General features: G+C 44.4%; 1 protein-coding gene across 1 annotated transcript; it reads right to left on the reverse strand.

Moving 5' to 3' along the window:
• Positions 1–2,944: 2,944 nt before the first annotated feature.
• LOC116967739 (probable G-protein coupled receptor 139) lies at positions 2,945–5,473 on the reverse strand. Its single transcript, XM_033014347.1, has 2 exons — positions 5,404–5,473; positions 2,945–3,846 (listed from the first exon to the last, which is right to left on the reverse strand). Exons 1-2 carry the CDS (start codon positions 5,471–5,473, stop codon positions 2,945–2,947), a joined length of 972 nt encoding a protein of 323 aa, XP_032870238.1.
• Positions 5,474–16,784: the final 11,311 nt, after the last annotated feature.

Consider the following 16,784-nt stretch of genomic DNA (forward strand, 5'->3'; position numbering starts at 1 on the left):
CAGGAATCAAAGTCATACACTGAGTTCATGTCGACCAGCATATTCACCCGTACACTAGTTCCATCCTACTCAATCGGGGGGCAATTTACAGAAGGCAATTAACCTACAAACCTGCACGTCTTTTGAGTGTGGGAAGAGACCGGAGCACCCGGAGAAAACCCACGCAGGTCACGGGGAGAACGTACAAACTCCGTACAGACAGCACCCGTGGTCAGGATGGAACCCGGGTCTCTGGCGCTGTGAGGCAGCCAGCAACTCTCTGTGGATAGACCACCACATGGGCAAAATTAAACTTCCTAATGCAGACAGCAGTGTACTTGACATCAGCCACAGACAGAAACCAGAGTCCAACGAGGACGTAAACACTGTGACATCCACCAACATTGTTTATTTAGTTTTATGTGTAAGAAAGAACTGCAGATCGATGCTGGTTTAAATCGAAGATAGACACTGAGGGGTCTCAACACGAAACATCACCCATTCCTTCTCTCCAGAGATGCTGCCTGTCCCACTGAGTTACTCCAGCTTGTTGTGTCTATCTACTGTTTAGTGTTAGTTTAGTTAGGAGATATAGCGAGGAAGCAGGCCCTTCGGCCCACCGAGTCCGTGCTGACCAGCGATCAACCTGTACACTAGAGCACTATACTACACACTAGGGACAATTTACAATTATTTACCCAAGCCAAATATGGATATAAAACATCTTCTTCCCACCCATCCATTGATTCAGATCATGTCACTGCACACTAGCTCCAGTCTCCAACCAGAAAATGATGTGTATATTCCTGCTCTCTGCCCTTCGAGCATGAAGAGACATTTAATCTATTCCAAGAGGTAGAGTTGCTGCCTTATACCGACTACGGGTGCTGTCTGTACAGAGTTTGAATGTTCTCCTTGTGACCGCGTGGATTTCCTCCGGGTGCTCCGGTTTCCTCCCACACTCCAAAGACGTGCAGGTTTGCAGGTTAATTGGCTTCTGTCATTTCTGAATTGTCCCTAGTGTGTGTAGGATAGTGCTAGTGTGCGGTGGTGGCTCTCTGTAGTCTAGGGACATGACAGGTAGAACTTATAAAGCCAGAGTTGTCCAATATTGTTGCTACAACTAAAATGTGGGATGCTTGTTTAAATTACTACTCCTTTTATTATGTTTAAGAAGGAACTGCAGATGCTGCAAAAATCGAAGGTAGACAAAAATGCTGGAGAATCTCAGCGGGTGAGGCAGCATCTATGGAGCTTTTTATTATTTTTATTCCTTTTATTATTGTTAGTTTTAATAGTTCCTCCAGCAACCAGGGAGCAGTGCTGAACTATTATCTACCTCCTTGATGACCCTCGGACTATCCTTGATAGGACTTTACCTTGCACTAAATGTTATTCCCTTATCATGTATCTGTACACTGTGAATGGCTCGATTGTAATCATGTATTGTCTTTCCGCTGACTGGTTAGCACACAACGAAACTCTCTGCCACAGAGGGTAGTTGAGGCCAGTTCATTGGCTATATTTAAGAGGGAGTTAGATGTGGCCCTTGTGGCTAAAGGGATCAGGGGGTATGGAGAGAAGGCAGGTACGGGATACTGAGTTGGATGATCAGCCATGATCATATTGAATGGCGGTGCAGGCTCGAAGGGCCGAAGAGCCTACTCCTGCACCTATTTTCTATGTATCTATGTATCTAAAAGCTTTTCACTGTACCTCGACACACGGGACAATAAACTAAACTGAACTGAGGTAGAAAGTCTGAATTGGCCAAGATTACTAAGTTTGTTTGTTTCCTATGAATGTGGAAACCAACTTGTCTGACGAACTAATTCACGAGCTCAACAGGTCAGGCAGCATCTGTGGTTAAGTTATGATTCCTTTTTATTTTTATTAGCTGGAATCATTTTTAGCTCAGTTCAGAGATACAGCACAGAAACAGTCCCTTCGGCCCACCGAGTCCGTGCCGACCAGCGATCCCCGCACATTAACACTACCCGACACACACTAGGGACAATTTACACCTACACCAAACTGTGTAACGTCTTTGGAGGTAGATAAAAATGCTGGAGAAACTCAGCGGGTAGGGCAGCATCTATGGAGCGAAGGAAATAGGTGACCCTTCTTCAGACTGATGTCGGTGGAGGGTGGTGAGGCGGGAAGAAGAAAGGAAGAGGCGGAGATGGTGGAATGTGGGAGGGCTGGGAAGGGGAGGGGAAAGAGGGAGAAAGCATGGACTACCTGAAATTGGAGAAGTCAATGTTCATACCGCTGGGGTGTGAACTACCCAAGCGTGTGGGAGGAAATTCGAAGATCTCCGGAGAAAACCCACGCAGGTGTCGGGGAGAACGTACAAACTCCGTACAGTCAGCAGCCATAGTCGGGATCGAACCCAGGCGGTATGGTCATGAGAGGTTTCCTATGGTCGTGAGAGGTCACCCACGACATATCGCCAGGGGGTCGCCTGCATGATCCTGAGAGGTCTCCTATGGTCATGAGAGGTCTCCTGTGGTTGTGAGAGGTCTCCTATGGTCGTGAAAGGTCTCCTATGGTTGTGAGCGGTCTCCTATGGCTGTGAGAGGTCTCCTATGGCTGTGAGAGGTCTCCTATGGTCATGAGATGTCTCCTATGGTCATGAGAGGTCTCCTATGGTTGATTGAGGTCTCCTATGGTTGTGAGAAGTCTCCTATGGTCATGAGAGGTCTCCTATGGTTGTGAGAGGTCTCCTATGATCGTGAGAGGTCTCCTATGGTTGTGAGAGGTCTCCTATGGTCGTGGGAGGTCTCCAAAGTCGTAGTCTTTCTGGTCGCCGCTGAATTTTCAACATGTTGTACATTTTGACGACCTAACACGAGTGGGGGCAGTCGCCTGTGAAGGTCGCGTAAGTAAGGCAACAACTCGACCGCTGCGCCACTTCCAGCGCTGATTCCTCCAGCACTTTTGCGTTTTGCTTTTTCGAAGTGGTTTATTTCCGCAGTTTGCCAATGAGGGAGAGTGGATATTTCAACCCCAGTTTCAGCTCTGCCCTGAACCTATTCTGGGTGCCGGCGTAGATGAAGGGGTTGGCGCAGGAGCAGAGGAACTGTAGCATGTAGCCACTTTCTTCCAGGAGGAAGTTGGACTCATTGAAGTTGGAGCCGGAGAAGTAGGTGACGCTGGCGATGCGGATGTAGAGGAAGGTGATGAACACCAGGAGCCACAGGAGGATGAAGAGACCAGAGATGCTCAAGAGAAGGACTATGGACCTCCTGCGGCTCTCAGTCTCCGGGTCGCTCTGACCCTCTCTGTCCTCGTTGCCCCGAAGCCTCCTGCGGGTTGAAATCGCCCTTAAAATGTGGCGGACCGTCAGGAAATTGAGGAGGAGAATTAACACGAAGGGGAGACAGGGGGTTAGGATGCTATCGATCCAGTCAAAGGCCACCCAGGCGGGCGAGGTGTAAAAGGAGGGTTTGATTTTGCACGGTGTGGCCTCGCCTTTAGCAAGGGGCTCAAAGATGAAATACCAGAATGCGTTCTTGAATGAGCTGAGAGCACAGACAGTGGCGACCACGGCGGCTGCCATCCGCTCCCTGCAGTACGTGACTTTCAGTTTGTGGCAACAAATGGCCACGAAGCGGTCGAAGGTGAAGACCACGGTTGTCCAGACGGAGCAGTCCCTCACCGCGTACACCAGCACGAAGTTGACGTTGCACAGCGGGGAGAAGGTGAGCGGGTTGGCTGGGGAGTTCATGGCCACAACCCGGTTCAGGACCACCGCCGTGATCAGCACCAGCAGGTCGGTCACTGCCATGGACAGTAGGTACAAGGTGATGCAGCCCGATAGCCCACACCGGCGGCGGCACAAGATCCAAATCACCGCCACGTTAGCTGCAAGACACCACACACACGCAGCGGGGCATACTAGTGAGTGTGAGTGCGAGTGCGAGTGTGTGAGAGAATGTGAGTGTGAGTTTGTGAGAGAATGTGAGTGCGAGTGTGAGTGTGTGTGTGAGAGAATGTGAGAATGAGAGTGAGTGTGAGAGAGTGAGAGTGTGAGTGCGAGTGCGAGTGTGAGTGAATGTGAGTGTGAGTTTGTGAGAGGATGAGAATGAGAGTGAGTGTGAGTGTGAGTGTGTGAGAGGATGAGAATGAGAGTGAGTGTGAGAGAATGAGAGTGTGTGAGTGCTAGTGCGAGTGTGAGAGAGGATGAGAATGAGAGTGAGTGTGAGTGTGTGTGAGTGTGTGAGAGGATGAGAATGAGAGTGAGTGTGAGTGTGTGAGTGCTAGTGCGAGTGTGAGTGTGTGAGAGAATGTGAGTGTGTGAGAATGAGAGTGAGTGTGAGTTTGAGGGAATGAGAGTGAGTGTGAGTGTGAGAGAATGAGTGTGAGTGCAGTGCGAGTGCGTGAGAGAATGTGAGTGTGAGTTTGAGGGAATGAGAGTGAGTGTGAGAGAATTAGAGTGAGTGTGAGTTTGAGAGAATTAGAGTGGGTGTGAGTTTGAGAGAATGAGAGTGAGAATGAGTGTGAGAGAATGAGAGTGAGTGAGTGAGAGTGAGTGGATATATTTAAGGCAGAGATAGATAGATTCTTGATTAGTCCAGGTGTCAATGGTTATGGGGAGAAGGCAGGAGAATGGGATTGAGACCAGCGATGATTGAATGGTGGAATAGACATGATGGGCCTAATTCTGCTCCTCTCACTTACAAACTTATAATTAAATTAAATCAACGATACTGGGAGAATAATAAGATTAGAGTCATAGAGTGATACAGTGGAAACAGGCCCTTCGGCCCAACTTGCCCACACTGGCCAACGTATCCCAGCTACACTAGTCCCACCTGCCTGTGTTAGGTCCATAACCCTCCAAACCTGTCCTATCCATGTACCCGTCTAACTGTTTCTTAAACGTTGGGATAGTCCCAGCATCAACTACCTCCTCAGGCAGCTCGTTCCACACACCCACCACCCTTTGAAGGAAAAAGTTACCCCTCAGAATTCTATTCATATCTTTTCCCCTTCATCTTAAACCTATGTCCTCTGGTCCTCGATTCCCCTACTCTGGCCAAGAGACTCTGTGCATCTACCCGATCTATTCCCCTCATGTTGGTATTATTAGATATGAATAGGATTCTGAGGGGTAACCTTTTCCTTCATGATTCATATCTTTTCCCCTTCACCTTAAACCTACATCCTCTGGTACATGTTTGGGAAAGGTTTAGAGGGATATGGGCCAAAACGTAAGCCAGTGGTACTACTAGCGTAGATGGGGCATCTTGGTAAGCATGGGCAAGTTGGGCCGAAGGGCCTGTTTCTATGCCGGTTCTAGGGTCATCTGCATAAGCAACATGGGCCACGATTCTACAATTAAAAGAAACTAATAATACCAAAGTGAGAACAAGTATTTCACAACACTTTGCAGATTGAAAATGAAAGTTAATACGTTACCAGGAATGCCGATGGCTGCAATGACTGGATAGTAGATGGCAAACAACAAGATCTTTGGAGGTCCGTGCATTGTGTGCGGAGGTTTTCAGCGGACAATAAATACACTGTATTCACAGTCTGTTATATTTATACCCAATATCACTCACCAGGGAACACATCAGGAAGGCATCATTGCGTTTTTACGCTAATTACAGTCATTGAAACCAGCGCCTTATTCCAGCTGATGCCAAAAGTTGTTTTGATGAATAATTGTGGATATGTTTCCACATCGTCCCAGAAAAGTATGAAAAGACTTAACGAGTATTGCGTACAGTTTTGGTCTCCAAATCTGAGGAAAGACATTCTTGCCATAGAGGGAGTACAGAGAAAGTTCACCAGACTGATTCCTGGGATGGCAGGACTTTCATATGAAGAAAGACTCGGCTAGTACTCGCTAGAATTTAGAAGATTGAGGGGGGATCTTATAGAAACTTACAAAATTCTTAAGGGGTTGGACAGGCTAGATGCAGGAAGATTGTTCCCGATTTTGGGGAAGTCCAGAACAAGGGGTCACAGTTTAAGGATAAGAGGGAAGTCTTTTCGGACCGAGATGAGAAAAACATTTTTTACACAGAGAGTGGTGAATCTGTGGAATTCTCTGCCGCAGAAGGTAGTTGAGGCCAGTTCATTGGCTATATTTAAGAGGGAGTTAGATGTGGCCCTTGTGGCTAAAGGGATCAGGGGGTATGGAGAGAAGGCAGGTACAGGATACTGAGTTGGATGATCAGCCATGATCATATTGAATGGCGGTGCAGGCTCGAAGGGCTGAATGGCCTACTCCTGCACCTATTTTCTATGTTTCTATGAAACCCTTCAAGGAGGCAATCTGCTTATTTTCTATGTTTCTATGTTTCCATGTTTCTGGTCGGCGCTAAATTTTATTATTATTATTATTTATTTTTATTTTTATTAGAAGTACGGTAAGTTACAATATTACACAACACATATATCTTAATACATTTTTTGTACCGCTTCATTTTTTGAGCTTTAAGAAAAAGATAGAAGTAAAGAAAGTAAAGAAAGTGCGCAAGAGTCGTGAAGGTGCAGGAGAGTGTTGAGAATAGAAAGCCCCTTAGAAAAGAAGTTAGAGAAGGAAGTAAAGAAAGAAAGTAGACCCTAGAAAAGAAGGAAAAAGAAAGGAGAAACAATCGCTCTATTATAACATTAAACTCCGCAGAAAGGGGACTACCAACCAAGTCTGTTTTTGTTGTTTTTGGGGTTTTTTACCCCCCGTTGCCAGATCCTGGTACCTTTTATTTATTTATTTATTTATTTATTTTAAAAATTACTATTGCACCTTATGCTTGTAATAGTTCCAAAAACGTAGACCACGTCTTTTGGAAGTGGTCTGCTTTGCCTGCTAAGAGGAATCTCATCTCTTCCAGATGTAGTGTTTCAAACATACTTGATATCCACATTTTTATTGTTGGTGTAGGCGCATTTTTCCAGAATTTAAGTAATAATAATAATGGATGGGATTTATATAGCGCCTTTCTAATACTCAAGGCGCTTTACATCGCATTATTCATTCACTCCTCAGTCACACTCGGTGGTGGTAAGCTACTTCTGTAGCCACAGCTGCCCTGGGGCAGACTGACGGAAGCGTGGCTGCCATTCTGCGCCTACGGCCCCTCCGACCACCACCAATCACTCACACACATTCACACACAGGCAAAGGTGGGTGAAGTGTCTTGCCCAAGGACACAACGACATTATGCACTCCAAGCGGGATTCGAACCGACTACCTTCCGGTCGCCAGCCGAACACTTAGCCCATTGAGCTTTTTTCCCATTATTAGCCCGTAATTGAGTAAATTCTTCTGAAACGCGTTTAGTTCAGGGTTACCTTCCGATATTCCAAAAATAATCCATTCTGGTTTTGGTACCAGTTTTATTTTAATTAATTTTGTAAAGATGTCAAATATTTCATTCCAGAATTTTTGTATTTTTGTACAAAAAACAAAAGAATGCGCTATGGTAGCTTCTTGACACAGACATTTATCACAGATGGGTGAGACATTAGGGAAGAGTTTATTTATTTTAGTTTTTGAATAATATAGTCTATGTAATGTTTTGAATTGGATGAGCGCATGTCGTACGTTGATCGAACATTTATGCACCTGTAGTAAATGATTATCCCAGCTCTCTTTTGAAATTTTTATAGCTAATACTTGTTCCCAGTCTCTTCTAATTCCATCAGTTGTGGGTATTTCTATGTTTAAGATGATGTTATATAGGTACGATATTAGATTAACTGATTCCGCCTTTGTCTTCATTGCTTCATCCAGTAAGTCTGTAAGCATATTATGATAGTCTTTTGTGTATTTTTTCAGATAATCACAAATTTGAAGATATTTAAAATATTTATTATTTTTCAAATTATATTTCAGTTGTAGTTGTTGAAATGATAGTAATTTTCCCAATTCATACAGATCTCCGAGCGTTTTGATTCCCATACTTTCCCATTGTATAAATGATTTGTCTATAATTGATGGTTTAAACGATGGATTATTAACTATTGGTATTAAAAGAGATAGGTTTCTTAATTTTAGATTCTGTTTTATTTGTTTCCATGTTCTAATTGTGCTATGTATAATTGGATTTTTATTATAATTTTTGTTATTCAGATGTATTGATGAGAGGAGAGTCGCTCCTATATTACACGGAGAGCAGTCCTCTCTTTCCATTACAATCCAGTCCACCTGCTGGGCAGAATTGTCCAGCAGGTGAATCATATTTTTAATATTTACTGCCCAATTATAATACATAAAGTTAGGGAGCGCTAGACCACCCAACTCTTTTCGTTTATTAAGGTGTGCTCTTTGTATTCTATGGGATTTATAATCCCATATAAAATTTGTAATGTCTGAGTCCAATTTTTTGAAAAACTTTTTTGGAAGATATATAGGTATTGATTGAAATAGGTATAGGATTTGTGGTAAAAAGATCATTTTTATAGCGTTTATTCTGCCTATTAGGGACATCGGAAGTGTTTTCCAGAATTTAATCAAATTATTTAGTTTCTTAAGTAAGGGATTATAATTGGCTTTAAACATATCATGGTAGTTTCTAGTAATTTCAATTCCCAAATATTTGAATTTTTCTGTGGCTATTTTAAAGGGGAATTTCCGGAGGTGTGTTGAGTCTTTTGGTTTTATCGACATAATTTCACTTTTGTTCCAGTTTATTCTATATCCTGAGAAGGATCCAAAGTCCTCAATTAAATTTAATATGTTTGGTATACTAATTTGTGGTTTTGTGATGTACAATAGTGCATCATCGGCGTATAAAGATATTATGTTATTTGAGTGTTTTGGATTATAACCATAAATATCTGGTTGTGTTCTTATTTTTTCAGCAAGGGGTTCAATTACCAAAGCAAATAACAGCGGTGATAGTGAACATCCTTGTCTATTGCCCCTTGATAATTCAAATTTCGTGGATAGTATATTATTAGTTAGTATTCTAGCCGTGGGTTTGTTATATAATCATTTTATTCATGCGATGAAGTTCTCTCCCATTTGGAATTTTTGCAATACTTTAATCATATAATCCCATGCTACTTGATCAAACGCTTTTTCTGCGTCCAGTGAAATGATAGATAACTCTTGGTCATGAGATTTATGTGAGTGTATTATGTTAAGCAAGCGTCTCAAATTATTGAATGAATGTCTCTTAGGTATAAATCCTGTTTGATCCTCATTTATTAATCTACTAACATACCTGCTTAGTCTTCTGGCGAGTGTTTTCGCTATTATTTTTTGATCTGTATTTAACAGAGCAATAGCTCTATATGATCCTGGTTCTTCTATATTTTTATCTTTTTTAAGTATTAATGTGATCGTTGATTCTGCTAATGTTTCAGGTAATCTTTGCTCTTTAAAAGCGTATGTATACATTTTCTGTAAGCGTGGAGTAACTATGTCGTAAAAGGATTTATAGAATTCATTACTGAATCCGTCTGGTCCTAGTGTTTTTCCATTCTTAAGTGTGTTTATTGTGTCTTCTATCTCCTTAGAAGTAATTTGTGCTCCCAGTTCCTCTTGTTCCCTCAATTCTAATTGAGGGAGGTTACAATTATCCAGAAATTCTGAAACTTTATTATTGTCTATTGACGTTTTAGATGTGTATAGATTCTGGTAAAATTGAGCAAATCTTTTATTAATATCCTTGGGTAGTGTTAATAATTCCCCTCTATCTGATTTAATCTTTAGTATTGCATTCTCTTTTTCCCGTTTTTTCAATTGGCGTGCTAGAAGTTTGTGGGGTTTGTCCCCGAATTCGAAATGTTCTTGTTTTGTAATTTGAAATAGTGTTATAACTTTCTCTGACAATAATTTGTTTAGCTTGAATTTCAATAGTAGAATTTTATTATGTTTATCCATAGTTGGATCTTTAGCATTATCTGTATCTAATTGTTTTATTTGTTCTTCTAAATGTCTTTGTTCATTCTTATTCTTTTTATTTTGAAAAGCTTGAAATGAAATAATGACTTCTATAATAAATGCTTTGAAGGATTCCCATAATAGCGTGGGGGATATATCTGGTGTATCATTTATCTCAAAAAATAGGTCCATCTGTTTTTTTAGATATATACTCCCTTTTGGGTCTTTTAAAATTTCCGAGTTAAACCTCCAGAACGATTTATTCATAGACATTCCTTCTAATTTTAAAACAAAAGTTAACGGAGAGTGGTCTGAGAACGCATTGATGTGGTATTTAGGGTTCATAGTATGCGGAATTAATTTTGTATCCACTAGGAAATAGTCTATACGTGAGTATGTTTTATGTACCGTTGAATAAAACGAATAATCCCTTCCCGTCGGGTTTGCAATCCTCCAAACGTCTGCTATATTTGTGTTTTTTATATATGTATGTAAGAGTTCACTGGTTTTAGATTTCATATTACCTCTTTGTTTTTGCATCGATTTATCTAGATAAGGGTTTAAAACACAGTTGAAGTCTCCTCCAATTATAACATTTTGATAATTAAATTCTGCGATTATATTCAAAATTTTATTGAAAAATTGAGGATGATCAAAATTGGGCGCATAAATGTTTACCAGCGTAATTGGCGTAGTATTGATCTCTCCTGTTACTATATGGTATCTCCCTTCCTTATCTGATATAATATTCTTTGATTTAAATGGTATTCCTTTACGAATAATGATTGCAGTGCCTCTAGATTTGGAAGTGAATGGAGAGTGAAATGTTTGGCCTATCCAGTTCGCCCTCAGTCTCGTCTGATCTTGATGTTTAAGATGCGTTTCTTGTAGAAACGAAATGTCCGTGTTGTATGATTTCAACTGAGCTAGTATCTTGCCCCTTTTAATAGGTTCATTAATACACGTTGAAACATTTTCGGCGACAGTGGGTTTGACTCCAATGAGCGTAGCTTGACTTCTCCTGATGTAGGTGATGTCGTAGTTGTAGCCAGGTTAACGTAGTTTGTCGCTGGTGCTGACTTCGATTTTTTTGTTGTTAAAGTAATGACTCTATTTCAAATTTTATGTCGAAGGGGGGGGGGGTCCAGTCGCCAGTTTTTCGGTGACCTGCTACAACCATGACAGTCACCGGCGGTCGCCTAAACATAGCCGAAGTGGGACAGGCCCTTTGCAACGCTAGAGACTCGGGTTCGACTCCAGATTACCTCATCCGGACATCATTATCCCAACATTCTGTCAAGTTGCATCACAGCTGGGTTTGGGAACAGCTCTGCCCACGACCGCAAGAAACTGCAGAGAGTTTCATAGGAATCCAAGGGGTAACCTTTTCCACACAAAAGGTGGTGGTGGGTGTATGGAACGAGCTGCCAGAGGAGGTAGTTAAGTAAGTAAGTAAGTAAGTTTATTGGCCAGGTATTCACATACAAGGAATTTGCCTTGGTGCTCCGCCCACAAGTAACAACATGACATACAGTGACAGTTGGGTCATATAGTTGAGGCTGGGACTATCCCAACATTTAAGAAACAGTTAGACAGGTACATGGAGAGGATAGGTTTGGAGGGATATGGACCAAGTGCAGGCAGGTGGGACTGGTACAGATGGCCGGAGTGGGCAAGATGGGCCGAAGGGCCTGTTTCTACACTGTATCACTCTGTGACTCTATGAGTTGTAGATGTCGCCGAGCCCATCACACAGACCAGACTCCCCACCGTTGACTTCATCTGTACTTCACGCTGCCTCGGAAAAGCAGCCAACATAATCAAGGACTCATCCTACCGTGGTCAATCCTTCTTCTCCTCTCTCCCGTGGAGTTTGCTTGTTCCCCCTGTGAACATGTGGGGTTCCCCCGGGTGCTTCGGTTTCCTCCCACATCCCAAAGACGTGCGTGTTTGTAGGTTTCTCCTCATGTGCAGAGAGCGGATGAGAAAGCGGGATACCAGAACTCGGCGAATGGGTGATCGATGGGCTGAAGGGCCAGATTGCATGCTGTATCTCTAAGTGAAATCTCTAAACTATTCTAAACTCTCTAAATTCTTTGAAGATAGACATAAAAAGTTGAGTCACTCAGCAGGTCAGACAGCATCTCGGGAGAGAAGGACCCTAGACTGAAGAAGGGTATCGACCCAAAACGTCACCTGTTCCTTCTCTCCAGAGATGCTGTCTGACCCACTGAGTAAAGGGCCTGTCCCACCAGCATGCGACTCAGGGTTACAGGGGTTACAGGGTTTCCTTTATTGTCATTCAGACCGAAGTCTGAACGAAATTTCGTGCCTGCAGTCATACATACAATACAATAAAAAACAGCAATAAACACATATTAACATCCACCACAGTGAGTCCACCTAGCACCTCCTCACTGTGATGGAGGCAAAAGTCTTAGGGCTGCAGTCTCTTCCCTCCTCTTCTCCCTCTGCGCTGAGGCGATACCCCACCGGGCGATGTTACAACTGTCCCGCGGCTCAAACACCGCGGCCCCGGGGTGGTCGAAGCTGCCGCCCACCAGTCCTGCTGACGCAGCCGCTGGCTCGCGGCCGAACCCCGGACTCAGGCCACCGCCACCAGAACTGCCGTCCCAGCCACCGGAGCACCGCTCCAGCCCCGAGCCGGATCGCCCTCACATGAGTGCCGTTACCGTCTCAGCCTCGCGCCAGGCCGCCCCGACTGGGCGCCGCTCCTCCCTCGGGCTGGGCCGCCCCGACATGGGCACCGCTCCTCCCTCGGGCTGGGCCGCCCCGACTGGGCGCCGCTCCTCCCTCGGGCTGGGCCGCCCCGGCTGGGCGCCGCTCCTCGCTCGGGCTGGGCCGCCCCGACTGGGCGCCGCTCCTCCTTCGGGCTGGGCCGCCCCGACTGGGCGCCGCTTCTCCCTCGGGCTGGGCCGCCCCGACTGGGCGCCGCTCCTCCCTCGGGCTGGGCCGCCCCGGCTGGGCGCCGCTCCTCGCTCGGGCTGGGCCGCCCCGACTGGGCGCCGCTCCTCCCTCGGGCTGGGCCGCCCCGACTGGGCGCCGCTCCTCCCTCGGGCTGGGAACGCCGTACCTCCCTGAGCTCGGCCACTCCGACGGGAGCACCGTTCCTTCCTCGGGCCGGCCGTCCTCACGGTAGCGTCACAGCCCCTCACGGAAGCCCTGTTCCAGCCCCGAGCCGGACCGTCGTCACGTCAGCGAGCTCAGGGTGAGTCCTGGCGGGCTCTGCCTCCTGAGCCTCGAGGTCGCCAGCTCCGCCATTAGGCCTCAGCGCAGACGGAGGCAGAGAAGGGGAATACGACAAAAAGGTCGCATTCCCCCGCAGGGAGAGACAGCAAGCCCCGTTTCAACCCCCCCCCCCCCCCCAAACACAAACTAAAAAACCAAAAAACTAGACTAACCAAAACGAAAAAAAACAACACAAAAAAGCAAAAACAGACGGACTGCAGGTGAGCCGCTGCTGCCAGGGCAGCGCCGCCACTCCATGCAGCAAGCGCGACCTAACATGGTCGCTTGAGCCGTACGCCCTCGCGGGGCCGGTCCCACTTCGATCGGCGGAGCCGTATGGAGTTGTGCGGAGCTGGTCCTGACATCGCGCGGGGCGCCGAAAAAATGACCGTGTTCAAAAATTCCGCGCGGCAACGGCTCGCCGGCCCTCACCCGCCTCGACGCCGTACGCAACGTCTTGACGCCGTACATCACGCGTGGACTTCCCGCGGACTTCGCTCGAACTCCACATCATTCACTCGACCTCCGCGCGGCCCCGTTTCCGGTTTGGTCGCGCTTGCCGCATGCTCGTGGGACAGGCCCTTTACTACAACTTTATGTGTCCATCTTGGGTTTAAACCAGCATCTACTGTTCCTTCCTACTCATCTGTAAATTCCTTGATGGGAATTATTAGTCTGTTACTCACTCGTTTGCAAAATATATATTCTCATTGTACAAAGTGTTTTCATCTTTCTGGCTTCGATGTTCAATGAGAAAGCTTGTTCTAAAGGGAAGACTCACTTTCAATGGATTTGTGAAATATTATATTGTAACCTAGAAAGATGTAAATGAGCAATAATTCCAATTAGTTGAAGGTCATGATGACATTAGAATGTCATCAGAATGTCAAGCCAGCTGTGGAAGCCACCGATATAGAAACATAGAAAATAGGTGCAGGAGGAGGCCATTCGGCCCTTCGAGCCAGCTCCGCTATTCATTGTGATCATGGCTGATCGCCCCAATCAATAACCCGTGCCTGCCTTCTCCCCATATCCCTTGATTCCACTAGCCCCTAGAGCTCTATCTTTTATTTCATAGAAACATAGAAAATAGGTGCAGGAGTAGGCCATTCGGCCCTTCGAGCCTGCACCGCCATTCAATATGATCATGGCTGATCATCCAACTCAGTATCCTGTACCTGCCTTCTCTCCATACCCCCTGATCCCTTTAGCCACAAGTGCCACATCTAACTCCCTCTTAAATATAGCCAATGAACTGGCCTCAACTATTTTCTGTGGCAGAGAATTCCACAGATTCGCCACTCTGAATGTGTGGGGGAAAGAAATCTCATCTCGGTCCTAAATGATTTCCCCCTTATCCTTAAGCTGTTGAAAAAGCTACTTTTATAACTACTAAACCACTAAACCACTAAACCACTAAACCAGGTTCGCTTCTTAATAAACAGACACCACACAAACTGTTTGGTAGACCAGTTCACAACTTTACTTAACATCGGCCGATGGGAGGGAGGGAGAACTCCAGTCAAGTGACCATTACAGACACTTGACCGTCCTCCGTTCACCTCACTGAACAACAGAATTACATTGCCTTAAATAGGGTTTTTTTGTCCCCTTAGCACTTCAGACATTAGTCATGGTCAGAGGTACAGGGAAAGGTTTCCACAGAATGCATCACATCAAAGGCCTTTTGTTTACATGTTACAAGATAACATTGGCCATTTGGTTTACGACATTTTATCTTTCCACTTCCCTGTTCCTCTCTCGTCCTTCATAAACATTGGCTATTTGGATAATGCCATTTTATCTTCCCAGAGATCACCCTAGATCTTTCGCTGCTTCCTTGCTGTCATTTGGTCCCTCATAAACATTGGCCATTTGGTTTATGGCATCTTACTTCAAAGATGTGACTAGCTGTTTCTTTCTCTGTCACTTCCTCACTTGGGAGACAATGTTATAGGATTTATTATCCCACACACCCGAAACCTGAGGCAAGCCTAATTTGAGACTAAATATAAGCTGTAAGCTAGCCCAGAAGCCAATTTAATATCTTCTTATATTTTAACTAAAATTCAGCTTCATCATTCCATCCTTTTATCAAATTTTTGATAACAACTACAGTCCTTGCTGAGTACATACGAAAGACCATAAGCATCTCATCAGACAAATTAATAGTACACTAGTAACACAATCATTTCATAGTGGACAATCGTTCCACAAGTCCCTCCAAACATTTTAAATGGCCACCAACCTCCCCCGGACGTGACACTAAGATACATAGGACAGGAAAAGGATCATAAAAATTGCTCAGCCTTTATTCGGCTTCGCTTGGAATTCCCCGTGTGCTGGTGTAACTGGTTCATGCTTCTCTTGTGTGGCAATGCATTTGCAACATAACAATGCCTGTCCCAAATATACTGTTTCCTAAAAATACACCAGTGCCTTGGTTGTGGCAAAAACAGGTAGATTTAACTGGCCTTTGCAGACCTCTTACTGTCTGTAGGCAGGGTATCTTTGCTGCGCTTGTCATGTTTGACTTCAATCTTGTTTAAAAGGAGGTGTGTACCATCCTTTAAATGTGGGTTAGTCCGCAAGCTTGCCATTCTGAAGAAAGTTCAGTCCATGTGGGCTGGGCCACCCCAGAATAAAGGGAGTATCAATAGCCCATCGTCCTTGTTTCCACAAACTGTTCACAGTCAATCAAATGTATCCAGCGACGATGATCTACAATCTTTACAGCAGTTCATGTTGTTAGCAACACTTGGTTGTTCTTTTCAACACAGTCTCAATTCTTCTTGTCCCAGCACCATCATCGTATAGCTTTTATGGCCTTGGTCACTGGTTTCCAGCAAAAACTCCTCCAACCTGGTAATGTAGATCTGGCAAGACATGGGTTAATTGCCGACCATACATAATTAGTTAATTGCCCAGGGCCTGTAAGTGGCTTCCCCCCACTCTCCAGGGGGTGGACACAGCAGCTTTTCCTGTATCAATAAAAAGTTGTGAATCTTGTTCCCCAGCTGAGTTTCTCCAGCACTTTTGTCTACATTTGATCCTCCAGAATCTCCAGTTCCTTCTTAACACTTCCCTGTGAATTTATTCTTTAATCCGATTATATCAGAAGAGGCTCTCCCCACCTAAATATTCAATTCTCCAAATATGTTCTCTTCCCCAATCTACTTTATCTTTTCATCTTTTATCCCTCATTGTGAGTCCCTCAAACCCCCTTTTGTAAGTCATAAGACAATTTTTCATCTACCTAATTTCCCTCACACAGCCCATGCTTCAAAATCTTTTTGTTTGCTTGAAAACAGTAATCTTGCTTCATTTGCATTTTAAAAGACAACCTCTGTTATCATATCAAAACAATCTTTCCCAAAAGAACTCACTCAGAATCAGTAATCAATAATACATTTTCTTTTTCTCTGTAATTTTGACATTTCCAATCTCATTTAACACTTTAATCGGGAAGAGTCTTTTTTTTAAAAAACTTGGTTCAAAAGATTTATAATCAACCAACACTTTATCATTCGAGTATAGCTCCGCCCCCCATTCATGCCTGTTCCTTAATGGAGCACACCATAAACTGTCTGTCCCATTTGCATTTTAAAGGACAAACTTCTTAAAGCGACACACAACTTTGCTCATTGCTTCGAATTTCACACATTCCACATAAAAAACATTGTTTTACAAGCAGTACATATACAAAAAC

This window comes from Amblyraja radiata, chromosome 41, assembly GCF_010909765.2.
Source record: "Amblyraja radiata isolate CabotCenter1 chromosome 41, sAmbRad1.1.pri, whole genome shotgun sequence".
Lineage (NCBI taxonomy): Eukaryota > Metazoa > Chordata > Chondrichthyes > Rajiformes > Rajidae > Amblyraja > Amblyraja radiata.